Below are 27,059 nucleotides of genomic sequence, written 5' to 3' on the forward strand. Positions count from 1 at the left end.
TTTTTGTCAAAAGAGGATTTTTGCAAATTTTTTATCAGTGTGATAATCAATTGAATACTCATTTCTGTTCTCCTTTCCTTACAGGAGGGACACCAGATGATGCATCGCAGTCTTTTGCAGTTATAAGAGCGAGTATTTTCACGGACATAATACATGCAGGTTCATGCCCCCAGCAATATTATTTCCAAATCCTCAACCCCGTCTGAGACCCTCAGACCTGTAAGTAGACCAGACCTTACTGTCGAAGGTCTCGAATAAACCAAGTTAATAGAATCTGGTATACAGCTCTTAACATTTACACATTTGGGTGTGAGATTTCCAAAATCTCTCTGAAACCATACCTACCTATTTTACAGCTTCCTAAAGGACATCCTGTCCCCTATCCCTCCTTTCTCCACTCCAGTTCGAGGAGAGGTGAGGATGGGGGTACCCCCCCCCCCCCCCCACTCTCGCTGCCAGTGCATACACAATGGCAGTCTCAAGCTGTCGAACTACGGTTGGTTTGGTTTCAGAAGTTATCACAAAAATGCGGTTCAGTTGCGAACTCACAAAAATTCGGAAACTTACGGGAATTGGACCGAAGATTTCTCTTATTCATTGCGACAACTGGCAATTTAGTGCTTCTTTTAAAGGTTTTAAGGTCTTCAAGCTTCCCCAAACCCCCCAACCTTACCTCACAAGGATGGTAAGGTTGCAGATACTAACGGCACTAATGAATCTGAGCAAGACTCAAACCCCCGACTTGCAAACACCAGGCAGAGACATTACAATCAGGCCACACCTTATAGTGATAACGACGACGGCAGTCATTGATTCACTGTCACATCTGACTCCGCCGCCAAGAGCCGGCAGTGTGTGCCCTTGGTCACCACCCAGTCAATAGCTGAGTTGGTATGCCTTCAATCGGCAGCCCGCCGATAACCGGCGGACTGCCAACAGCCCGAGGGGTCGCCAATGGTTCAGAGGGCTGCTGACTATGCGTATAGTTTTCACCATGGTGTGACTTCTGTCAGCGACCTGCTGACAGCTGACAAGTCACTGACATGCCGGAGAACTGCTAGCCATATCGGTACTGAAGTACTGTGCCAGTTAACTTACCCCCAAGTACTAGCCTTGACGGTAATATGCCAGTTGTATAGGTGTATACAATACCCTGTACATCTGTAGTATAGGACCATATCACAGACAGAAATCTTTGGTACATAACCATACAATAGAATGGTTTTCCAGTACGCTGTGCTTCTGAGCATAATCTCTTGCTGAGACCTACCTGATTTGGGGGATACACTACCCCCCCCCCCCTTTTTTTCCTTACGCTGACTCCTCATCAGCCTCTTTGATTCTCATTATTAATTCCCTGGATGTAGGCTCTGCTTATGCTACTGTATCCTTATGGGCTAGAATCTTCCATCAGGCTCCTTTTAAAAAGGGATGCCTCAGAATCAATAATTAGGAGGGCCGCAGCAGTTGGCTGGAAGGATTCCCACGTATGTGTCTCTCCTATTCTTTTCCAGCGTACTTATCCTAAGCTTTATACAATAGAAAGGAATCTTCTATTACAGTGAAACACTGAAAAGCTGATATAGACAAACGGTCAGGTATGACCTAAAAGGAGGATGGGAAGGTTTCTTAGTTCTCCCGTAGGATGTTAAACAGCATCCCACAGTTACAATGACTGTTGTTCCACAGACGGTCAGATGTGTACACCTTCTGATCATGCGAAGCAAACAGACGCTTCTGGTAGGAGGGAAGTTCCTCCTGGATCGCTGGACCTTCGATCCTTGGGTCCAAGACCTAACCAAGATGAGACTAGAATGGAAATGGACATACCTCCACCATCCTTTCCTCAACTCTTCCTACATTCCAAATCCCCTGGAAGGGTGTACCTCAGAGCTCTAGAGCATACTAGCGTTAAGGAAAGTAAAGTCCATCGATTTCCAAGGAAGGCTGTTTAGTGTTCACGTGAAGGACTCAAGAAAACTCTGAGTCATTCTGGACTTGGCGTCACTCAACAAGTTTCAATAAAACAGCAAGTTCAGAATGTTAATCCTTCTGAACATAAGGACCTTATTTAGTAAGGGGTGTTGACAGTCTGGCCAGACCTGAAAGATGTCTATCGGCAACTTCCAGTCAGTCACCCCCTCCACTCCTACCTAGGATCCAAGTTACAGAAGATAACATATATCCTAGACAAGATTCTCGTCGGACTAGATTCAGTCCTAGGATCTTCACGGAATTAGCAGACACAGTCAAGCGAAACCAAGCCTAGAAAGAGTTCAGGCAACAATGGCCCTGGACGACAGGCTAGGGTGGGAAGCACCCGAAACGACTGTCTATGAGCATCCATGGAGATGATCCGGCCCCGGAACATCGGGGATGCAAAATAACTTCAAAAAGTCTCGATTCTCTCCAGCTCAGGGGCTTCAATGTTTTTATAAAATCATTGAAACCTGCGGTCACCCTAACGCTCCTTTCCCTTGGTGATGTAAAAGGAGATCGTAAGGTCTGTCAAGAGACTATTGTAATCAGTCAGGATTCCATGACGCTAACAGGGAGGAGTTTTGAACTCTCTCCAGTTCACGATAATGACAGACCCAGTGCTATGTGCACAGCTGTAAGATGCATTAAGAGGCTGGAGAAGATACGCATCAAACGCTCGAAGAGATCTAATAGGACCAATGATGGTCATTCCCTCTTCACTTACCCTACAATGACCAAAGGCCACGGGCCCGTGGTCCATTTTAGCCCTGTAATGGTTGGAGAACTCTCTCCACATAGATCAGACCTCCTCAGGCTAATCTGGGGCATCGAAGCGATAATGAGGCGTCGAAACTGTCGAGGATAAGGGACATCTCATTTCATTAGGGAATGTTAGCCATCCCTTCCTTAAGGGAATGGCGCCTACCAGCAGCTCGTTTATAAATGATCCGCAAGGTGACAGCGGATGCTCTTCTCGGGTTCAACGCAATAGAGTTGGAATGGTACACGGACGCAGACCCATTCCCTCCCAGATGGGAAAAAGTCCCCGAGCTGCAGATCGTTCTTTTCATCACGAGCGTCACCAAGATACTATCTCAATATATAGCCCCATACGAGGATCCTCTAGTGGAGGTAACAGACGTCATGTCTCTAGAATAGAAGTGATGGACTTAGAAATTCCTGTTCAGCCCATCAAATTTCCTCCGGAAGGCCCTCTACATGTTTAGACCCTTCCAGGGAAGAGGGGCTATGTTGGCTCTCAGGTAGCCCAAGAACACCCCGTTCCCTGTAATGAAGGAACTGAGGCTGAGGCTGGTCCTAGTTATGCACCTAGGATTATCCAGGAGGTTCAGAAGTTTTCTGCCTTCGATATATCACAGTACACCTGATCTCTTCATCTTATGAATTCCTTGCCCTTAACGGTTATGAAAAAGACTGAGATCTCAAAAAGCAAAATAGAATTCCTTAAAGAATACAAGTCTAGTCAACTAGAAGACAATACGAGTCTTCTTGGGAAAAGTAAGATGCTTTGTAGAGCAATAGGGACCGAAAGCAATCTCATGATCTTCTGCCTGTCCTTCTCTGTCCACCCCTATATTCAAGGTCTGGCGGCCAACAGCACGATGGCCTTTGAGAAAGGAGGTAGTGTATCCTTGGATACTATGAGAAGTCTAGTTCTTCGGCCTTGTCCCCATATAAACCCTTGAGTAAGCACCAAGGGTAGGGCCGACTTTGCGAGAGAGGTCACTTGATTGGATCTTTGGATCCATGGACCAATATCTATGTGCAAGTCAGTCCCGACTAGACCTCTTCTATATGCCCTTTAAATGGATCTGACGAATGAAATCTTTAGTAAGATTCCGAAAACATGTGCAGGCTTAGGCCAGCAGCGACACTAAAGCCCATCTCATGGTCTTTGGACAAGGTCCTACATTATGCCTCACCTGTGAACAATGAGGATTGTTCCCACAAGGATCTAACCTTAAAGGTTATTTTTCGGTTCGCTATAGCCTCTGGGGCTAGAGTTAGTGAAATAGTGGCCCTATCTGGGGATGAGGGCCACATTAAGTGGGAGAACTGCATCTCTTTCCTGATCCAACCTTTTTCACAACCTACCCACTAAGAGGTGGAGTTCCTGGAGAATCTGCCCTCTGAAGGAAGATGTCTCTCTAGGTCTGCTAGTGTGTCTAAGGTCTATCTTCATAGAACTTCAGACTTCAGGAGAACCAGCTCTTTACAGGAGAAAACTTTGGGTCAAACTATCCCTATAACTGAGGGCGAAGCTCACCTACCTTATTCGCGGAGCGGATCCTGACAGTACTCCTGCAGATTAAGATCCGAGAAAAGTTGATTCATCACTGAACCTTTCAGTGTGTGGACTTCAGCCTCTTCGCTCATTTACTGATCGGAGGTTGTCCAGTGTGTCTTACACACACTATGCTAAGCAAGTCTATGAATTGAAGCATTATGTGGTGGCAGCAGGTGCTATTTTGGACCCTGTCGTCTAGCTCTGCGATGAACAGTAAATTGATTGGGACTATCAATTAAAAGGAGAAGGGGTCAGCATTTTTCGTTTGACCTCCCTTTGAATAAGTGTTGCCATGGTAACACCAAGTCTGTTCAGAATCTCAGGTGTGAAATTATACGGATACCACTAGTGCCGTGTGTACATAGTACACAGTGTTGTTAGACTATTTCATGTACAGAAATTATAAAGAAAAGTCTTGTTAAAAGAGCTTTTCTTCAGTCTGAGAGTGGCACTCATCAATTTTCCCCTTTCAAAAAAGGGAACATTAATTTCTGTGTATGTCTCTTGTATAATTTCCTTATCATGCTACATTCATTTAGCATGTAGTCATTTATTAGGAATAAATGTCTATTAAAATGCAGTTGCGTCCTAATTTGCCCAACAATTGCATGTTTAAGATGCCAGAGTTCCTTGACTTACTCATGTAAGTATTTCTCATATCATTGTATGCTTACAAACAACGGATGAGGACAGTGATATTGATTCCGCAATATACTGTATACAAGCATTGAGACCGTTTGTATTCTCAGTGTATACTTATGTTTGTTCATACAATATATGCTACCTTGAGGCCCCTTTTCTAACGTCCAAAAATGTCTCTTCCGTGCAGGGGGCAGGAAACACTAACATTATTATGCTTAGTGATAATGACGGATAACGGTAACGTCATTTGTCTCAATAGGCCCTTTTGGCCGTAGAAATATTGTCAAAAGGTTAAGGCACTGATGAAAATCCACAGATACATTAATTCTCTGGTATGCTTCCATCAGACGTCATGGCTTGAGCCCAAAAAACGGATTTTGAGCGAAGCGAAAAATCTATTTTTGGGTGAGATGGCAATGATATCCTGATGGACCCACCCTTCTTTTCTATGAAAAGATCTTCACGGTTTCCCTCCCTGAACTACTGCATCTGTAGCACCATGCTCAACGCTACAAGGAATGACCGCCAGAAGGAGTTAGCGCGCTTGTGATACGATAGTAGTAGGGGAACCAGGGTAACATCTATTGCGGCTACCCTTCTAATTCTGCCACGTATCCCTCTCGAAGCGTAAAGGCTATTCGGGGTGCAGATTGCCATGTGGCGTGTCAAAAATACGTCCCCTGATTATATATAATACCCTTGAGAGTAATCTTAAGGGTACTCGCGCCAGAAGTTAGAATTCTGTGAAACCTTTGGTTTGATTCTCTGGGAATATCACTGTAGTCATATATACCTTTGGGAAGCTACTAAAGGAACCTTCCATCAGGACGTTATGGCCATCTCACCCAAAAATAGATTTTTCGCTTCGCTCAAAATCCGTTTTTACTTACTGTATCCTTAGAAATTGAAAATAAACAAAATAAAGCGAATTATGTATCATATTTTTGGGCTCAGACCATGTCGTCCTGATGGAAGGTTCCTATAAGTAGCTTCCTATGGTACAGTATATTTGACTACAGTGATATTCCCAGAGAATTTACCTTTAGGTCTCCAGAATCCTAACTCCTGGCGCGAATATCCTTAAAATTTCTCTTAAGGATGTCGCATAATATCAGGGGACGTATATCTTGATACGACACATAGCAATCTTCACCCCAAATAGCGTTTTCACTTAGAGGGGGAAAGTGGCAAAAATAGAAGGGGAGCCGTTATCAAGGTACCCTTCCTCCGTTACTACCTTGAGTACCCATATGGCGCTGTACATCGCCACCATGTTTTATTCCTATAGGTGTAGCGCTACAGCTCAGTGATTTTCCCTATTGCTCTTTTGTGTACGCTCTACTTCTTTGATTTATCATGCAATCTCCAGCCTCTTCTGCCTCTGAAAAGTTGAGTACTTGATCTTTACATTGTATAAATTTTAGCTCTTGCCTCACAGTGAAATTAGGTAAATTAAGTGAGAGAGCTTTTGCCTGAACTGGGCACTGTCGTTCGTTACGCATGAGTTATTTAGTTAGCCTGAACGACTTTCCCGGTATTAATAGCACGAATATCTTGTAGCTATTCAATCTTCATTGCTAGGAGTTAATTATATTATGCCAATTGTATTCTTGATAGTTTTGGCAATTTAGGTAACCCAACTTTGCTTGCGCTAAGCTTCCTAGCCTATGCGTTTTAGTTTACTTTCATGCATGATATAATATACATTCCTAGTGTAATTACAATTAAATGAAGCTATTTAGGCAATTTATACATGTAAGATACATTGATAGCATATAAATATTCCTCTTCTGAGATCGTATACGAGAGTTTCGGCGATTAAGGTAGTCGATTCTCACCCTCCATTAGGCTAATAGCCTAGTGGCTTTAGTATACTTTCATACATGTTCCCCGGTTACCATCGTGTATCGTTTTATCAATTCAGGCAGAGATAGATACAGTATCTCCTAGAATTATTATATAAACCGATACTCGTCTCCAGTGGAGATTTAAGGGTAATCCCTCCTTCCCTCTGAGCGTAGCCTTAGGCTACAACCCTAAATGGTCTTGCCTTGAGTAGACAATCAGGCATGACTAGGCTAGGGTTTTCTGTCTCTTCCCTTAGCCGCAGATAGCAGGTTTTGGGTTTCGGTCAGAACCTCAGAGTATACTGTATAGTCTTTTGCCGGCAGCCGGTCGGCAGGGTGAATAGTCATTTCCCTGCCGGACTAGGCTGCCGGCATAGGAGGCTAGACCTCCCTAGGCCGCACTTGAAGTGGTTGTATGATGCCGCCACCTTCTCCCTGCGGTCTAGTAGACTACTCCTGTGCTCGCAGACCCTAGGCTGAAGAAGAGATATTCTTCTGCCTCCTAGGATGGCGCCGACACTGGAACTCTGTTTCTCACTTGTTGGGAGGAGGTGGCAAGTTTTCTGCCGTCCCCTTAACTGTATTGGCAGACCCTAGGCTGGAGAATAGATATTCTCCTGCCGCCTAGGATGGCGCCGATACTGAAACAGAGTTTCTTAAGGGTGTGGAAGGACCGGCAACCCTGCCGGCTCCTTCCACACCTCATACAAGACCCTTTTCCCTCCACACTCTGTCCTTTAGTGATGGCCTAGCCATCCCAACCCTTTGGCCGTCATCCTACTATCTCACCGCTTGCCGGCAGGTTGTGGGGCCGGCAGGGCCTCCTACTTGCAGGGGCTTAGTCACTCAGCTTTCCCTTATGGACGCAAGGCTCCGGGAAAGGCTGTGCCGGCTGCCGGCAGAAGACCCCTTTACTGTAGTGTTCCTCAGTCCTCCCTTGGACTGCCATTCACATACCAGTGGCCGGCAGAGACCAGCAATGGTTTGTGTTTGGGTGGAAGCCTGAATGATACATTCTCCCCTTCCATTTGAACCCTCCTTCTGGAGGAAGGCAGTAAGATTAAGTACTTAGACCCTTATTTACTGTTAATACACATTCAATAAGGTACCCTTCACTCCTTGTTTTCTCTCTCTCTATCAGCTAGTGCCGCTGGGTTGATGCTGCCGGCCACTACCCCAGCCGGGTACCCCAGCCGGCAAGGCGCCGGCTGGACCAGTGCACCGGCAGCCGGTGAGACGCTGGCAGCCGGCGAGCCACCGGCATAACTGACTTGCCAGCGCCGGCCGGGTTGATGGTGCCGGCCACTACCCCAGCCGGCGCCTTGCCGGTGCGCCGGCAGGATTAACTTGGACGGCGGGTGCTGGCCGGGTTGATGCTGCCGGCCACTACCCCAGCCAGCGGACTGTGCCGCCAGGTGCTAGCCTTGCCGGCAACAGGCCGGCTAAAATTAAAGTATATGACTATACAGTAGCCAGTATATTTGCAGTATAGATCATACTGCAGACAGAAAACTATAGTATAAATTATACAGTAGTTATTTTTCCAACATACCCTGTGTATTCATGCACAGTCTATTGTTGAGACCTATTATATATGGGAAGAAAATATTTCTTTCCACATACTGATAGATGATCAGTTACAATTTACCCTTATTATTAAAACCTTTGGAAAGACAGTGTTAAGTTACACTTATCTCTCCTTAAAGGTTAGAATTCCATTGGGTTTCCTGAATAGGAAAACTCTAGTTTTTAATTTTGGAGGAGGTTGCAGCAATTGGCTGGACAGGAAAGACAAGTATGTGTCTATCCTAATTCTTTTCTAGCTTGTCTATCCTAAGCTATATGCAATAAATATGCAAAAATATTAATAATAATATTTGTATAGTCTATCAGGTGAGATGAACTACCGCATACTAATTTAGTTTTCCTCTCTTTACAGGAGGAGCACCCTAAGTGCCAGAGAGTCTTTTGCAACGTGAGGAGCAAGGACTTCTGCAGCCATGTAGAGTGCAGGGTGCACTCTCTCTGCTCCATCTCCAAGGGACCTCTAAAGTACTGGGACCCCCAGGACGGCAATGTGTTCAAAGCCTTGGTTACTGAGGCTTTTGATGACCCCAAGACAGCGGAGTCAAGGGACTCAGCACGGAGTAAGCTGCGCAGATGGGTTCGTGGCTTTCAGAAAAATGCCACGGGGCCTTACCTTCCGAATGAACGGATGCTTGCCTATCTGTTCCCTAAGGCAATTGCGGATGCCGTTATACCACAGCCTCAACCTGAGATCCCTTGCGTCCAGATTTCCGTAGATACGGATGTTTCTAATGCGATGAAGGACATCCACCTAAACGAAAGGATGTCGGAGGTGTCTGAGGACACTGAGAAAGACCTTCTTGCGGAGGGTCTAGAAGAGGAGTTTACCTTGACTCCCGAGACTGAAGAGGATGACGTCGAATCGGGAGTCAGTTTCGTCGGTTCCGGCCCAGAACCAGTGCCCTCTACGTCTTCTGCTCCTCCATTGGACGACATGGATAAAGCTTTGGTTAGTCTCACGTCGATGATGGAGTGTCTTCGTAAGCAAAACAAAGAAAGGGACGCTGAACTAAGGAGAAGGATGGACCATCTTGCATCGTCCCGTGGGTCTCAAAAGGGACTCAACGTGAAGGATTTTCCTTCTTGCTCCGAGGTGAACCCTTGGAGGCATGCAGAGTACATGCCAATTACGAATGGGAAGATCTTCATTTCAGAAAAGCTGGGGGCTGTCCTCATAAAGGATGTTGACTTTTGGCCCAACTTTGAGTCTTACCCAGACTGCTTCGTCCGCTTGAAGGCAGAACCTGTGTCCAAGGAGGAGACAGAACCAAAAGAGATCATAGTTCTTGACCATGGTAAAGCTCAGGCTTTGCTGGCAAGTAGTCTGAAAGACAGGGGCTTCACTAATTCAAAAGTGCCAGCCCTTAGCAAGAAACACCCTGTTTTTCTTACTCCAGGTAAACTAGCCTTTCCTTTTGTGGAAAAAGGGTTTAAGGTAGTAATGAAGGCAGTGGAAGCAGGGAAACCTTGCCCTACACTCGAGGAGTGTAGACCCTTATCCCTAGCTCTGCCTACGGATGACAAAGACGAAGGAAATACACCTTACCTTCTCAATTGGGAAGTTGGAGGCGGATATTGCAGGACGCCAGTTCAGCGAAAATCTCCCTAAGCTGTCTGACTTTCTCTTGCGAAGAGAGCAAGAGACAAAGGAGAGACTTGCCGCATCCCTGTCCCTCCAGATTACCTTGGAGGCAATGGCAAGCGATAACAGATCCCCAGACATGTTCATGGTTGTGGCCAAATCACATTTGGCAACGCTGGTCAAAGACCTATATGGCTTCGTCAGGGCCAGACGGGCATGTAGGGAATTCGTGTTTGCTTCGGGTGCAGTGAAACATGAACCCAGGAAGCTGATAGCTTCCAATATCTGGGGAAAAGACCTCTTCCCGAGTGAAGTGGTCAAAGAAGTAGTTGACAAGGCCGCCACGGAAAACAGGAATCTTCTCCAAAAGTGAGGCATGTTGGCGAAGAGGAAGTCTTCCCCAGATGAGGGTCCCCAACCAAAAAGGAAGACAAAGAGACCTAAGTTGCCCTCTCGCCCTGTCAGGGAACAGCAACAACAATTTCCCGCAGTTCCTATGACCGCGGTGCCCCAGATGGTGGCACAACCCCAGCCCACCTACCAGATGGTGCCTCAGCAGCTGGTTACCCAGTCACCAGCTTTTACTCCCACTTATGAGAGGCAGACCACTACCTTTCGCCTTAAAGGTAGAGGGTCGAATAGAGGCTCCTCTAGACATCCCCCAAGAGGAAGAGGGGGTAGGGGAGGACGCGGTCAAGGAGGCAAGTTCTCCGGACAGCTGAAGCAATGAGATGCTTCCAGTAGGAGGAAGGCTCCAAAGATTTCAGGATCGCTGGACCTTCGATCCCTGGGCCCACAGCCTAATCAAGAACGGACTAGGTTGGAGCAGGAGGACAGCTCCACAATCATTTCCATAATTCTTCCAACACCCCACCCCCGTCCTGGAAGAATACATCCGAGAACTCTTGAGCAAACGGGTAATAAGGAGGGCAAAGTCCATCAAATTCCAAGGAAGGCTGTTTTGTGTTCCCAAGAAGGACTCAGACCAACTCAGAGTCATTCTGGACTTGTCACCACTCAACAAGTTCAAAGAAAACAATAAGTTCAGGATGTTAACCCTTCAACATATAAGGACCCTGCTGCCAAAACGGGCGTACACAGTCTTGATAGACATGGCAGATGCCTATTGGCTTATTCCAATCAACCGCCCACTCTCCTCCTACCTGGGATTCAGGCTACAGAAGAAGAAACACGTCTTCAGGGCCATGCCCTTCGGACTAAATATAGCCCCAAGGATTTTTACAAAGCTTGCAGATGCAGTCGTTCAACAACTACGCCTAGAAGGTGTGCCTACCTGGACGACTGGCTGGTGTGGGCAGCATCCGAGACGGAGTGCATGCAAGCATCCAAGAAAGTGATCCAGTTCCTGGAACATCTGGGATTCAAGATCAACGTCAAGAAGTCTCTTTTATCTCCAGCTCAGGAGTTTCAATGGCTAGGAATACATTGGAACATAAAGTCACACCGTCTCTCCATTCCCCCAGGGAAGAGGAGAGAGATAGCAGGATCTGTCAAGAGACTACTGAAACCCGACAGGATATCAAGACGCCAACAGGAGAGAGTACTGGGTTCTCTTCAGTTCGCATCAGTGACAGACCCAGTGCTAAGAGCACAGTTAAAAGATGCATCAGGAGTCTGGAGAAGATACGCATCAAACGCTCGAAGAGACCTAAGAAGACCGATACCGACTCGACTACAATCACTTCTCAAGCCATGGTCGAGAAGCAATAGGGAAAAATAGCCCAGTGAGGAAAGGAAATAAGGAAATAAATAAATGATGAGAACAAGTTAACAATAAATCATTCTAAAACAGTAACAATTGAAATTTTTTAAGCTTGGAGTCCATGGGAATCAACACTAGTGATCAGGAACTAGTATCTTATGACAGTCACCTAATAGAAAAGTTTGTAAACGGCATAGTTTTTGCGAACTGCCATTATAATGTAGTTTCCATGATTTCCAGAGATCAAATCTGTTCTCTCTAATCATAAGGTCTTGGACAGAACAGTAAAACATTTGAAACAGAAGGGTTTAACTGACAAATATCAGGCAGTCTTCGATCAGCAGCTGGCAGACGGCATTATAGAAGAAATAGATGTTAGAACAAATGAATACCAAGACAAAATACTGAAGTTACTATTTTATTTCTGCACGAACAAGTTAGTAATGATTAGTGACGTAAATCAAGCCTTTCTAATGATTAAATTAAAGAATGAAGTATATCAAAAGAATTTTTGTGTCTTCTGGAAGAGAGGTAATGAAATAGTGACATACATATTCAAGACCATTGTCTTTGGGTTCACCTCTTCCCTATTTATATTACATTATGTCTTGAAACATCATACTGGCACCTTCTATGTTAATAATTTGCTTGTTACAGGAATTGATGAAAAGGAAATGCACAAGTTGTACAGACTTGCTTATGATAGGTTGGCGACAGGCGGATTTACACTGAGATCCTGGAACTCCAATTCAGCTGAATTGAGAAAACAAATGAACGAAGATGGGTGGTTAGTTGAGCATTCTAGTGCGGAAGAGAAAGTACTTGGTTACCGTTAAAACATAGAAAATGAATCAATGAGTATAGCAACTTGCAAAATAGATGCCAAGGCAAACACAAACAGAAAAATTCTCTCCCAAAAGTATTTGACTCATTGAATTTGTGATTCCAATCACAATAAAGAGCAAATTGCTGATGCGTAAAATATGGAAGTTGAAAGTAAACTGGGATCAGCCTCTACTGGAAGACATATGTAATGAAATGAAAAAGTTAAGTAAGGCTTTAGAAATGTTGAGTGAGATATTGTTCACAAGACCAGCCCTGAATGAACAAATGTCATATGGCCTCCATATTTTTGGTGACAGTTCCATAAAAGCATATGGTTTTGTAGCTTACACAGTAAATGCAGAAGGCAAGAGTAAATACCCATTTTCTAAGTCCAAGTCTGTTCCCCTCAGTAAGAATAAAGAGCATAGTATACCTACTTTAGAGCCTTTGGAAGTTATACTACCCTTCAAATGTCTTCCCATAATAATAGAGGCTTATTAGAATGAACAGTTTCAATTTGTAAACGCGAGTGTGAATACTCAGGTTGTGCTCAATTGGCTTTTGACAAAAGAAACAAAGGTAGACAAAATTCATCCGTAATAGAGTATTGGAAGCAGACGGCTTACAAACCAAAAGAACCTCTAAATAAAGGCTTCCTGTTGCATACCATTATGCTAATACAGACGAAAATACCGCAGACATAATTACCAAGGGGTTATCCTATCTTAAATATTTGGAACAAATGAAATTCTGGTTAGATGGACCACATTGGTTAACTAATGACTTTAAGTGACCTTAATATCCTTTGTTGAGTTTGTTATCTGCCCAGAAAAGCAAAAGATGCATGGCTTCTGCCTCATAGTCCAAGAAAGTCATCACTGGGATCCTAAATATTAATAAATATTCCAGCTTTGATGGACTGCTCAGGGCAACAAGCCATCTATTTAAATTTTTAGGTAAAGTTCAGGATTGTGATCCAAAGAGAAAAGCCTAGGAATACTGGGTTAAGAGAGCTCAAAATGACTGTTTCCGCAATAAATTAGAATTCCCAACAAATCTAAAGAAGAATTTTAAAGATATTCGTCATCCGGTATCTAATCTCAACTTGCTTTTAGACTCCATAGGTTTATTAAGATCCAGAGGTAGGATAAGTAAATGTTCCTATTTCAAATATGAAGTTCACAATCTGGTGCTGCTTCCGAAGCAGCACCTGCTAACAAATCTAGTAATTAAAGACTGCCACCAAAAAATGCAACACCTTGGTATAGGAACTACTCTTAATCATATTAAAGAGCAAGGATTCTGGGTATCAAAGGGTAAGATGGCTGTCAAGAGTGTACTGAGTACATGTTACATTTATAAAAGATTTAATACTTTAGCCTTTAAATATCCCAAGTTCACAGAAATGTCCAATCATCAAATGAAGTTTGCAAAGCCCTTCCAACATGTGGGTGTAGCTTACACTGGCCACTTTTGGGTTAAAGTGATCGGTCGGTTAAGTTTATGTTCTCATTTCTATTCGTCTCAATATTAGGGCTGTTCACTTTGAATTATCAGCTGATATGTCCAGCAAGAATTTTATACTAGCCTTTCACAGATTTTGTTATATGTACTATATTCCTTATTACCTATGCTGTTATAATGCCAAAACCTTCATAAAGGATGGAAATATATTGACTATATCCTTAGAGTTCAGTGAAGCATTAGAGGAGTTGGAAAAGGTCAATGTCAAATATTATAAAATCCCTTTGTATTCAGCTTGGGTAGGTTCAGCATGGGAAAGACTGATCAGAGTTCTGAAGAGTTGCCTCTACAAACCTATCGATAGGGCCTGATTAACATACTTTGAAATGCTCACATCTCTTTCAAGCATTCAATTGGCTATAAATTCTCGACCATTAACCTATAAATCAAGTTCAGACAATGTCAAACTTATAATACCTAATTCCTTCCTTAAGATGCACGTAAATGCGTCGTTGATATTGAGAGGGGATGAGGATGTCTAGCTAGATTACCAAAGCCAGCTTCACTTGAAAAAAACCCTTGAAATGCAAGAGGAAATATTCAAGAGTTTTAAGAAGCTGTGGTATGAGAGCTACCTTTTCTGTCTGCGAGAACACAGCAGAAACCTATATCAATCCACTTGGGAAACTAAAATTAAATTAGGGGATATAGTACTAATAAAGGTCCCAAACAAACCTCAATCTTTCTGGTAATATTATTAATAAAAGGCTATGATGGCAAAATAAGAACAGTTAAAGTAAAACAAAGAAATGAATTGGAAAAAGTACATTCAATTTGTAATCTTTACCCACTAGAACTTACCATAACTCACTCTGGTAAAGAACGAGAATCTGATGAAAGGGCTGTCGACAATATTTCAAATCAGAGCAGTGAGACAAGGGCAGTGAGGCCCAAGGAAAATGCCAGTATTTAGAAATTATATTAAGGATACATTTTATTTATATGCGCACATATCCTTGACAGTGGTTGTTTGAATCAGCTAACGATGTTTAAATTTTCTATGATTGGCTTGATTACTGTACGTACTTTCCAAACTTACTCAAAGCATCTCATAATATATATTGCTCAAATACCAATATGTTATAGACTACAATTTATCATACAGTTTACTATAAGCCATTAGTCATTAGTTATCATTTGAATGGATAAATGCTTTAGTTTGTGTGTTTAGTGTTGAAAATAGCAAAATAATGGTTTTCCTATGGTACCATACTTAGGAAAAGCATGTTATAGAAACAGCTTTTTTTCATTTCAAATTCCTAAGGATACATTAAGTACGGTAAAACATTTGTAAAAACGCATCTTTATATATACAATATCAAGAATACTATTTGTTATCTATATGTGTATTCTTGACTGTGTTAGTTTGAAATAAGCTGACAACAAAATCAGCTGAGTTTAAATTTTCTGACTTGGACTTGCATAGAAAAATGTTGATATAGATTAAATATCCCTGAAATAGGCTATTTATTAGAAAGAAATGCCAATGATAAATAAGGTAAAAATGGTATTTTTATTAAATTTATGTAAAGAAATATAACAAATTTGGAAGTAATTTGTATTTTTCTAGTATACAAACCTGGAGCTAATTATAGGGGTATGCTTTTGGCGTAGCTGAAAGGCGAGCCATGATAATTTTAGTGAGGGATAAGTACCCCATCTGCTAGTTAGCGGGTGGGGGTGGGGTAGACTGGCTACCCCGCTCACTCACACCTCTCAGCTGAGTAACCACTTGGCTTTATGGCAGGACTTCTCGGGGGACAGGGTGGCAGGCCACTTTGTATAAATAGCTTGAGTCTTGTATACTGTACTTGGAAAAATACAAATTACTTCCAAATTTGTTATTTGTTCCGGCGTAAATACAAACCCTCCGCTATTTATAGGGGTGACTTACTCTTAGGAGGAAGGAAGTCCTCACCAACTGGCCTTGGTCATGACCTGGGGTACTCTCTATCTCGATCTGTGATCGATAGTAGAAGGAGCCCTACCCTCACTAAATTTAAGTGCCTATATGAGAAAATGCGCTGATAGTGGCCTGCAGAAGCTTGTGTGTGAGTGGAACTAACAGTGTGGCTGTCTTTTAACAGGAAATCAAGTACAAAACCTATTGTTCTTAAGACTTACTCGATATCCTCCCTCAAAAAGGTACTGGGGATGTAACAAAGTATTATCCTATACTTAGGAGGCACAAGGGAAATGAGTCTTACCTGCAGCGAGGTGAGGTCAGCTATGCTGAGGCTTACAGAGCTGTTTTCCCCAAAGGAGAGAAGGTGAAAGGAAGAAAGAAGCCATTCATTCTTACTCACTCACCCCAGACTAACCCAGCTAACCTCAGCCCTCAACCCTCTGCTACTTGACGATCAAGGAGCCTGAGGTGTTTAGACCATTTGTTGTGCGACCACCATAGGACCGATGAAAAAGGTCTCCATGTTACTGTGGGTTACGTCTTTGCAGGTAGTGGGCCGTGAAGGTCGATTGATGCTTCCACATGCCCACTTACAGTATCTGTTCCACAGAGTAGTTTCTTGAACGCCAGGGACGTAGCAACGCCACTGACGTTAAAAGCTCTGGGTCCTAGGATGGAGGAGGGTCTAGATTGAGAGCAAACTCGATAGCCTTCCGGTCCTAGAGTGGAAGGAAATCCTTGTGATCCTCCTCTTGACCTTCCCCGTGCTGGTCAGCAGCGCCGACACACGAGGACGAGCTGGTGTTGTTCTTTTAAGGTAACACCACAGACTCATCAAGGGGTAAAACCCCAGTTGAAGGGTCTTCGGTTACCGAACGAAGACACTCTATACAGAATGGGCTGCACCTAGGGTACAGCACACTCGGGTTTTGAGTCTTGGTAATCAACTCAGGGACACCGCTGAGGATTACTTCTCCCCATCTCCAAGAGTAGAAGACATCAGAAGATGGATCATACAACATACTAACAGTCTTGGTCAAAGCCAAAGTGAGTAGAAAGGGCCGTCTTCCATGTAAGGAAGCGATCTGCTGCCTGGCATAAAGGTTCGTAGAGAGGGGCCTTCAGGGACTGAGGGACCCTAACTGCGTTCCCAGGAGGAGCTTGAGATCCGATGGGGGAAGAGTCATGTCAAACTTGGTATAAGTAAAGGCATCGATGGGAGAGAGTCCCATTCCACGACACCAGTCACAAAGGACCGATCAATTCGCCTGGAAGACTGAGGCTGAAAAGTGTCGGCTTTGGAAAGTGTTAGCATATGGCTGCTTGGAAGATCATGTCGTGGGGAAGATCCCTCGGAACTCCGTCGGGAGCTGCAGAAGGTCTGGGACCCATTCTGCGTGATACCATAGCGAAGCTATTGGAGTCATTGATAAGATCTTGCTTATCCTGACTTGGCTGAGGACTTACTCACCAGACCGAACGGGGAAAAAAGCGTACACCTCTATGCTGCCCCACCGATCTTGGAATACATCTTGTTCGAGGGCCTGGTGTTCCGGGACTGGGGAATGGTCGAGCGGGAGCCTGAAGTTCAGGGCCGCTGCGAGCAAGACCACAGTCGAGGACCTCACAAAGTTAAGACTTTGTTGGATACAAGATGATTCAAAGACACTAAGAGCCCACTATCTGAGTGGTCCTGTTCAGATTATCTGCAAGCACATTCCTGTACCAGGAATGACGTGAGTGGATGGGGGCAACAGGCTGTCCTCTGCCCATCTGAGGCTTCCTACTGCTAGATGGTTCTCTAAGAGAGGTGAATGCTGGTACCTTTCTGAATCGGGCCAACGGCCGAGGATGGATGGTACGGCATATACTCCACCCCTCTTTTGATGCATTAAAGAGAGCATCAGATCCAGAGGAGAGACGAGAGGGAATGTCGTGACGTGCAATTATTTGCACGTTCTTGCAGTAAAGGGGAGGAGCCTATCCTCCCTCCAATTGCCACCAATTTAGTGTGGTTGGCTGAATAAGACCGATATCAAACGGTAAACCAGTTAATGAGTACAACTCATGTTATAAGAGCGAATCTCCATAGAGATCGCGTTCCGGACAGGAGACTGGACGGTAATTACCGAACGCATCCAACCAACCACAAAAGGAGATTGAGACGTATCTTCAATCTATTGTTGGATGGGTAATAAGCATAAGTCTACTACGGAGTAGTAACACCGAACTGTGAGCATGACACGCATACATGCTCAACTCGTTTTAAAAGTCATGTCCGGAACTCAGATAGAGAATGTTGAAAACGTTCGTAAGGGAGATTGCTCCTTTTCAAGACGAAAACGTTCGTACCTCTCCATCTGCGGTCGGTAAACTTGCAATTGTATTGTATGTTCCCTACTCGGGAACAGATATGCTTATGAGAAGTTTCCGGTCAGAGTCATTGTAGGAGACTACGACTTCTGATCGGGAGAAAGGAATAAAAGCCTATGAGATGGCAGAACGTAAATGCCGTATGTCTGGTTACAGGAAAGTAGCCAAGTAATGTACTGAATAACCTGGTTTCAGTAAGGGATATAGCTATGCAACTTAAGAGAACGGAGTTCTAATTGCAAGATGTATATAGCCCTTACTGGCAGAAAGATCGCATGCACACATATATACTTGCCCATCTGCGCTAGCGCAAGTGTAATCTCTGCCTCCAGGAAATGTTTGCAATGAATCCGGTTGCAGGAATAATGTATGTGCGACAAATCGCAACATTATTGCCCAAGGAATTCTTTATCGTTGACTAGCTGTAATAATTTTTTGAATGAGAGTGCACATGTTCTCAAACAAAATATACAGTTATAAAAGCTATCATTTCTCCTCTTTGTGGGAGGGGCTAGATAGCGTTCGTACACAGACAAAGATGTCTGGTTCCCTGTGGGCGGGGTTTGAAATGTTCGTAATGTAATGAAAAGCTGCCCATGCTGTTGCTATCATTCTAAAACGTAAGCTAACACTGCTCTTTTGGGACTAATTGTTTGAGACAATAACCCTGTAAGGGTAGAATGAAGTCTCAGAAGCCTATCATGTAAAATGGTAAGTCGTTGTACCCGAGGTAGAATGACGGGAGCGGCTGACTCAATCAAATGGTGGAACCAGAGTTTATGACAATAACCTCACGGTTTTGTCTTGGATAGAGCGCATGCTCTGGGAAGGCTTACGGCCTTTGTGGAGTTTTAACATCACCCACTGAAGTTCTGTAAAACTTCTCAGGAACGAAGGAGTTACCATCGAACACTTTCAGGCTAGTGAGAAAACTACCATCTAATTCAGAGAAGGCCTGCCCAGGGAAATGAACTGGAATATAAAGAATTTTTCATTCCCCGCTAATTTCCGTCCCAGCAGTTGAGGGTTTCTCGATGACGAGAAAGGATCACAAGCCTCCTGCTAAACCAACCACTCGAAATGGGAGGGTGGAGGGAAGATGACGGTGGTTCGTTCAAAAACGAAAGGCTCGGTGCTGGCAAGACCAGCCTACCTGACATAGTGATCAGCTGGGAGTGTAGAGTGATGTAACATGTCACGCTTTTGGAAAACCAATCAGGTAGGGAGGGGGTCGACCATAGAGTTTTCAGAAAAAACTCTGGATCGCGGGAACCGAGAAATTCGGTGCAACGAGAACCTAAGGGTTCTGAATTTATTTCGGGAATTCCTTCCTAACGACCAGAAGGGATCCTGAATCTATTTAGCACGACCCTAAGGATCACTGCGACAAGAAACTACAGGAACTCTGTCGCTGAATCCTGATGGAATCTTCAGTAATCAGATTGTATGAACCCACCGGGGTTCCTTAAACCAGAAGCATGATCAGAACCCAAAGGAACTATGTCATAGTTACCTGTAGGGAGACGGAAACCCCTAGGCAGCAGCAGGCATCTCTCAGGGGTTTAGGAACTTCGGCAGGTTTCTGGACCTTCTTACCTGTGGGAGGCTTCCCAGTAGGCAAGAGTGGCACAGACCTACCCTTACGCTGATCGTGCGCATATAGTTGGTGTCTTGCACAGCGATGGCCACGCGCTCGTGAATACTCTGCGCGACGAGAGTTCGAGTATTCTCTGTCATAAGAGTAAAACTCTTGATGACGACAAGAGTCCGAAGACTCTGTCATAAGAGTAAAACTCTTGATGACGATGGTCAGGCGTGTAGAGATGGTCGCGCACGTAGCGCTAATTGCTCGTACGCGACGAGAGTCCGAAGACTGTCATAAGAGTAAAACTCTTGATGACAATGGTCGCTCATAGCGCTAATTGTGCTCGGGCGACGAGAGTTCGAAGACTGTCATAAGAGTAAAACTCTTGATGACGATGGTCACACGTGTAGAGATGGTCGCGCGTGAGCCCTTAGCATGACGAGAGTCCAAAGACTCTGACATAAAAGTAAAACTCTTGATGACGATCGTCACGAGCGTAGCGTTGGTCGTGCGCGTGACGAGAGTCTGAAACTGTCATAAAAGTGAAACTCTCGATGACGATGGTAACGCGCATAGAGATGGCCGCGCGTGTAGTCGCGCGACGAGAGTCCGAAGACTCTCTGTCATTAGAGTAATACTCTTAATGACGATGGTCATGCGCGGAGAGTTGGTCGTGCATGCCAAGTTGGTTGTGTGCGCCAAGTTGGTCGTGTGCACCAAGTTGGTCGTGCGCGCCAAGCTGGTCGCGCGCATGAACGCTCCGCGTGACGAGTCCGAAGTGACTTGTTTCACGAGAACCAGGAGGTTCAGCGTGATCGTATGAACCCCTAAATTTTGCGCAACAAGGAGAGAACTCCCTGCTATAATAACCCAGAGGTTCAGCATAGCACAGGACGTGCAAGCGCGAACGCTCTACAAGACGAGAGTCCGAAAACTCCCTGTCATTAGAGCCCGAATGTTCAGCATGTTCTGTGTTGCGAGACCTCGAAGGATCAGAGCAACGGGAAACCGAAGTTTCCCTGTCACAAGACACCGAAGTGTCAGCGTGACTAAAGGCATGAGAGCACGAAGGTTCAGCATCACCTGTGTTGCGAGACTCCGACGGGATAGCGCAACGGGAAACGCAAGTTTTTTTGTCACAAGACACCGAAAGGTCAGCATGACTGATAGAACGAGAGCCCGAAGGATCAACGTAACTGAAACCCAAAGGTTGCAAGTCGTGTGAACTCGAAAGTTCAACGCGACGGAGGCCCGAAGGACTCATTAGGTCATGAGAACCCGCATGCTCAACATGACGAGAGCCGAAAGGCTCATGATCACCGCGAGGAGAACCAGCTGGTTCAAAAAAGACATCTCACAGCACGAGGAGAACGTCCAGGATAGAGAGGGGTAACCACCCTTTCCACCCTACGATCATCCGGAGAGGAACGCTGAGCAGACTCTGCCCGAGGGGGACACTAATACCGCTCTAAAGATACCTCCTCCGCTGCAGAGGTTTGTTCTCCAGTAGGAGAACGTCGCTTAAGACAAGACTCTCGCTCTGCCCCCTGGAGGAGAGCCATAAGCGTAAGGGGGACCACCGATGCCTAAAGGCGGTCTTCTCTCGAGAACAAGAAACTCGTTTCCCTGAAGGGATAACCTGCTTCGGAGAAAGCTCTGCCACTGCCCCTGGTGGATAAACAAACTCGTCGGTGTCAAAAACAGACTCAATGCCTAACCGACGATCCGCAGCCCTAACACAAAAGTTGAACATAAGATTTCTCTCGCGAATGAGAGGAAAGTTCTCCCGAAGCAGGACATCGCCTATGATAAGCTTTCTCCCAGCTCTATAAGAAGAAAGTATAGGCGTAATAAAATCTCTCACGAACAAGAGAGATGTCCTCCCGAAGGAGGACATCACCTAAGACAAGCTTTCTCCCAGCTCTATGAGAAAAAAGCATAGGCGTAATAATCTCTCTCGCGAACGAGAGAGAAGTCCTCCCAAAGGAGGACACCGCCTAAGACAGGCTTTCTCCCAGCTCTATCGGCAAAGAGCATAGGCGTATTAATCACGCTCGCGAACAAAAGAGATGTCCTCCCGAAGGAGGACATCGCATAAGAGAAGCTTTCTCCCAGCTCCATGGGAAAAAGCAAAGGTGTAACGATCTCTCGCGAACGAGAGAGAAGTTCCCCCGAAGGAGGAACAAGCCTTGGACTTCTTTTTCCCCAGCTCATGGGGAAGAAGCACAGTCTTCGGAGAAGAGATAGCAGAGTTGTCAGCGATTCTTCCTGAAAGAGGGAAGTTTGCTGAATGGCTGAAGTAGGGAAGCTCTCCCTCGGAAAGAGGAGCAGCCCAACTCCGGGGAAGGTTAACACTCCCTCGTAAGGGAAGGTTCTCCAACCCCTGGAGGTGAACCTCCTAGCAGCACTCTATGCTTCCCATCAACAAGCCTTGTTCAAGTTGAAGGTCGGCAACGAGTGCCACCTTGTAAAGTGAGCAGCTCACGAGCTGCCACAGGAAGCGCAGAACGTTGACCAGAGCGGCCGAAGCCATTGGTCTTCTACTACGTCGCTGCTATCTGTAAAAAGGAAATAAAAGTTGTGATGAATTATAATTCATAACTGCTGCATAAAGTGCACTATTCGGGGAATAAGTCACCTTACTTGCAAGAGAATTCCTCGAAAGGGAGTGGAACTATTATAAATTTTAACTAAGGTACTGAACAAACACATGGGAGTGTTGGGAATTGCCGGCCACCCACGCAGGGGAAGGCGGCAAGGTAGGGGAGGTATATCAACACAATGACGACTCCCTTACAGCAGAGTCCACCGGATACTTTGTCAGCAGTAATTAAAGTTACAAGTATTCAACATGTGTATGTTTCCATATATACATGCATATATATATATATATATATATATATATATATATATATATATATATATATATATATATATATATATATACATATATATATCATAGACTCCTTTAAGGAAGGACTGGAACGTCAGGACCTCGGGGTTTTTAACTTGAGTCTGAGAGACTTCATGCCTGATTTTTTTTTAAATTGACATATGTTATGTATTTTCAAATTTTAAGATCATTTTGCTCCCACAACTTTTCCTGTTTTTATCTCGTTTTCTATGCAAATCTCATTTTCTGTTCAAATCTCACTGACTAATGTGTTTTGTTTCTGTTTTTGTTATAGAAACGGTCCAGCTGGTGATCTCACAATATGCCACGTCACTGTAGCTGCTTTGGTTATAAAGGGAACTATGATGGGACACCTTATGTAAAAGTCATATCCTTTCCAAAAGATCCTGAGAGGGAGAGATGGATATTGGCAATGCCGAATGAGAAAGAAAGCTTGAGACGCTTGAAGGAGATATATATATTTGTGAGACACATTTCAATTGTGAATGGGTGTCAGTTAAGGGTGGCAAACGACTCAAACAACCTCCATCAATATTTCCTGGAATACCAAAATCAGCTATGAAGCAGGTTACCTCAGCCCCACGCCCAACATCATCTTCTACATCACAATCAAGAGCTAAAAAGGTGCATGCAGCTGCTGAGGCTGCAGACAAAATCCGAGATTTCGACCAATTTCGCGCCAAAATTAGCTCCTATTTTCCTGGTTTTAACGTCATAAAAGACCAGAAAGATCTCTACCTATCAAGAACTGACGCTACTGGACAAACTGTCATGCAGTTCTTTCATCTACAACAAGTCAACTCACCTTTTGGATTCCTATTCTTGAATAGAGTTGAGAAAGATGGCATTGGGGTGCCTAAACGACTTTTTCCTTAGCAAAAGAACAGCTTGCTCTCAAAATGGTCCCAGATTAGATCCATAACTGAACAGGTAAACACCTATGAGTACACAAGCCAGGAAAGTCTTCAGTACAGATGAGCGAAGTGAACTCATTGACGAGATCACTCCTCAAGACACTCGGGAGCTCTTGAGGTCTGCTGATAACCTTAAGCATAAAGTTGTATATTTGGCTGGATACCTTGTTCATAAATATTGTAATAGCACTAGTATGCAGGATATCATGGATGATGAAGATGGTAACGAGGTGTCATCTGAGTTCTTAGATCATTTGAATAGAGGTGGACTGAGTGTGCCAACTATTTCAACTGTCCTTTTTGTACATAATGCCTATAATTTGCATGCCATGACTAAAATGCATTGCCACTTTCATTTTGCTGAATTGTTATCTTTTGTAGATGCACCTTTAGCTACTAATAATGCAGCATGTACGACTTTAGCCAACATTCTATTGAAAGCTCAGGTTCTCAATGTAAGTGACAAAGAAAAGGCTGTGAGATGCCTCAGGAGGCAAGAAAAGCTCTCCATCTAGCGATGTTCATCTAATCAAATGTTAATGTCTTTGAGTTTTGTTGTGATGAGAAATACCGTTCTGTATTTCTTATTTTAGTGTTTCATTGTTTTAGGGCTTGTTTGGAATGTTTGAGTAATACAATATTTGACAATATATATTAAATTTGGACAGAACTACAGACTTGCCTCTTGTTATAATCAGCCATCCCTCACCATCTATGAGTTACACACAAAAACGAGTAAAAATTACCAAAATTCACTATTTTGACCTTGAAATATGACCTTTTGACCTTGAAGATGATGAAGATGACCCCAGGTGGTGTTGAAAATGTCACTATTGAACTCACCGTCCTCAAAAACCACCCATTTTGACTCAGATAACGTGTTTCTAGCCCTTCTTAGAAGTCATTTTAGTCCAGGACTCAAGTTAATCCTTCAGACTCAAGTTAAAAACCCCGATCAGGGGACGTTCCAGTCCTTTCTTGAAGGACGATATATGACAATATATATTAAATTCGGACAGCTCTGCAGACTTGCCTCATATTATAATCAGCTATCTCTCACCATTTATGAGTTACACACAAAAAACGAGCAAAAATGACCAAAATTCACAAATTTGACCTTGATAAATGACCTTTAGACCTTGAAGATGACCCCAGGTGGTGTTGAAAATGTTACTATTGAACTCACCATCGTCAAAAACCCCCATTTAGATCCAGAGAACGTGTTTCTAGCCCTTCTAGAAGTCATTTTAGTCCAGACTCAAGTTAATCTTTCAGACTCAAATTAAAAACCCCGAGCAGGGGACGTTCCAGTCCTTCCTTAAAGGAGTCTATGATATATATATATATATATATATATATATATATATATATATATATATATATATATATATATATATATATATGTACATATATATATATATATATATATATATATATATATATATATATATATATACAGTATATATATATATATATATATATATATATATATATATATATATATATATATATATATGTATAAGATAAAAACACACACAAGATAATAAACTAAACAGAAAAACAATCAAGACAAGTCTTTGCAGGAGAGAAAGGCAGCATGTCCGTCCTCTACCAAGCCATAAAGTAAAGTGGTTATTCAGCCTAGAGGTGTGAGTGAGCGGGGTAGCCAGTCTACCCTAATCCCCACCCCCTAACTAGCAGATGGGGTAGTTTTTCCTTACTAAAATTATCATGGCTCGTCTTACAGCTACGCCGAAAGTACTGTATACCCCTATAAATAGCGGAGGGTTTGTATCTACGCCGGAACAAAGTAACTATATATAAACATCTCAGAACTATGTACTTCTTACATTGACCTTTGCTAACTGAACACAACTCTAGTTATCTGGATTTAGTTCTTTATATCCGAAATCCATTAAAAGTATCAGTTATTGCAAGGCTCTACTATATATTCTGTTAGTGACAAGGTACCTTCACACTTTTGAAAAAGTATCTTCACACCAAAAGATCATATTACTGTTTATCTACAATCTCCTTAAAACAACCTTATCATATATCAAAATATGAAAAAAAAATTTGTATAAAACCAATAACCTGGCACAAACATTTTGCATATTAGTTCAAAACATTTTGCATATTAGTTCAAACATTAAGTAAGAATTCAAAGTAAATACCTATAACTAGAAGCTGGATACCTTGTGCTAATAATAAGAGACTCTTGTGTGGTAGACACTACCTTTAATCTTTAAAGTATATTACCTTTTTAAAAACGAATGGCTCTTCATCCCAAACAGGATTCAAACAATTGTTTGGGACCGTTTTAGTCCGGAAGCGTTTTCGGACAGTATCTGCAGGAAGACCATACATTTCCACTTCTACATAACACCCAGATCGCTTATCTGATAGAAACTGGCCTGAAATTACCTGAAACATTAGAAGAGATTGTAGTTTACTGAAATGGGTTTCAAAGATATCTACTCTACTTAAATATTGAAAAAAATGGAAATTCACAATGCTTGTGTAGCCATGAATACTAACATTAATTCAAAGACTAGAAATCCCCTTTATAAGAACTATCAATTTACAAACTTTCAAAGATAAGATTGTGTGCAATACATAAAAATACTTTAAATGTGGGAAAATAGAATACAGTTCAAACAAAACAACTTCTTTTAAATGTATTTCATTAGGATATGTACAAATAGCTGTAGAAACACACACACACGCACATACAATCAATCAATCAATCAATCTCTCTCTCTCTCTCTCTCTCTCTCTCTCTCTCTCTCTCTCTCTCTCTCTCTCTCTCATCATACATACATACATACATATACATACATACATACATACACACATACATACATATATGCACTAGATGAAATGAGAGTAGGAAAAGCATCTGGTATGGATGGTGTGAGAGCTGAGATGTTGAAGGAATGGGGTGTGACTGTACTTGAATGGTTGGTGAGAATCTTTAATATGTGTTTTGTGTTGTCAATGGTACCAGTAGATTGGGTTTGTGCATGTATTGTACCACTATATAAGGGTAAGGGAGATGTGAATGAGTGTTGTAATTGAAGGGGCATTAGTTTGTTGAGTGTAGTTGGAAAAGTGTATGGTAGAGCACTGATTAATACGATTAAGGATAAAACAGAGAATGCAATCTTAGAAGTACAGGGTGTTTTTAGAAGAGGTAGGGGTTGTATGAATCAGATTTTGACAGTTACGCAGATATGCGAGAAATATTTAGCCAAAGGTAAGGAGGTGTATGTTGCATTTATGGATCTGGCGAAAGAGTATGATAGAGTTGATAGGGAAGCAATGTGGAGTGTGATGAGGTTATATGGAG

General features: G+C 43.3%; 1 protein-coding gene across 11 annotated transcripts in view; it reads right to left on the minus strand.

Annotated features, from left to right (window-relative positions):
- The window catches only part of Plc21C (Phospholipase C at 21C), a 935,201-nt gene that overhangs the window by 325,544 nt on the left and 582,598 nt on the right, over positions 1–27,059 (minus strand). For all 11 annotated transcript variants that reach the window (XM_068375234.1, XM_068375236.1, XM_068375240.1 and 8 more), the window contains one exon: positions 25,970–26,134. In XM_068375234.1, coding sequence (XP_068231335.1) covers positions 25,970–26,134 — 165 coding nt within the window. The remainder of the gene's footprint in view (positions 1–25,969; positions 26,135–27,059) is intronic.

Source organism: Palaemon carinicauda, chromosome 6, assembly GCF_036898095.1.
Source record: "Palaemon carinicauda isolate YSFRI2023 chromosome 6, ASM3689809v2, whole genome shotgun sequence".
NCBI classification, from domain to species: domain Eukaryota; kingdom Metazoa; phylum Arthropoda; class Malacostraca; order Decapoda; family Palaemonidae; genus Palaemon; species Palaemon carinicauda.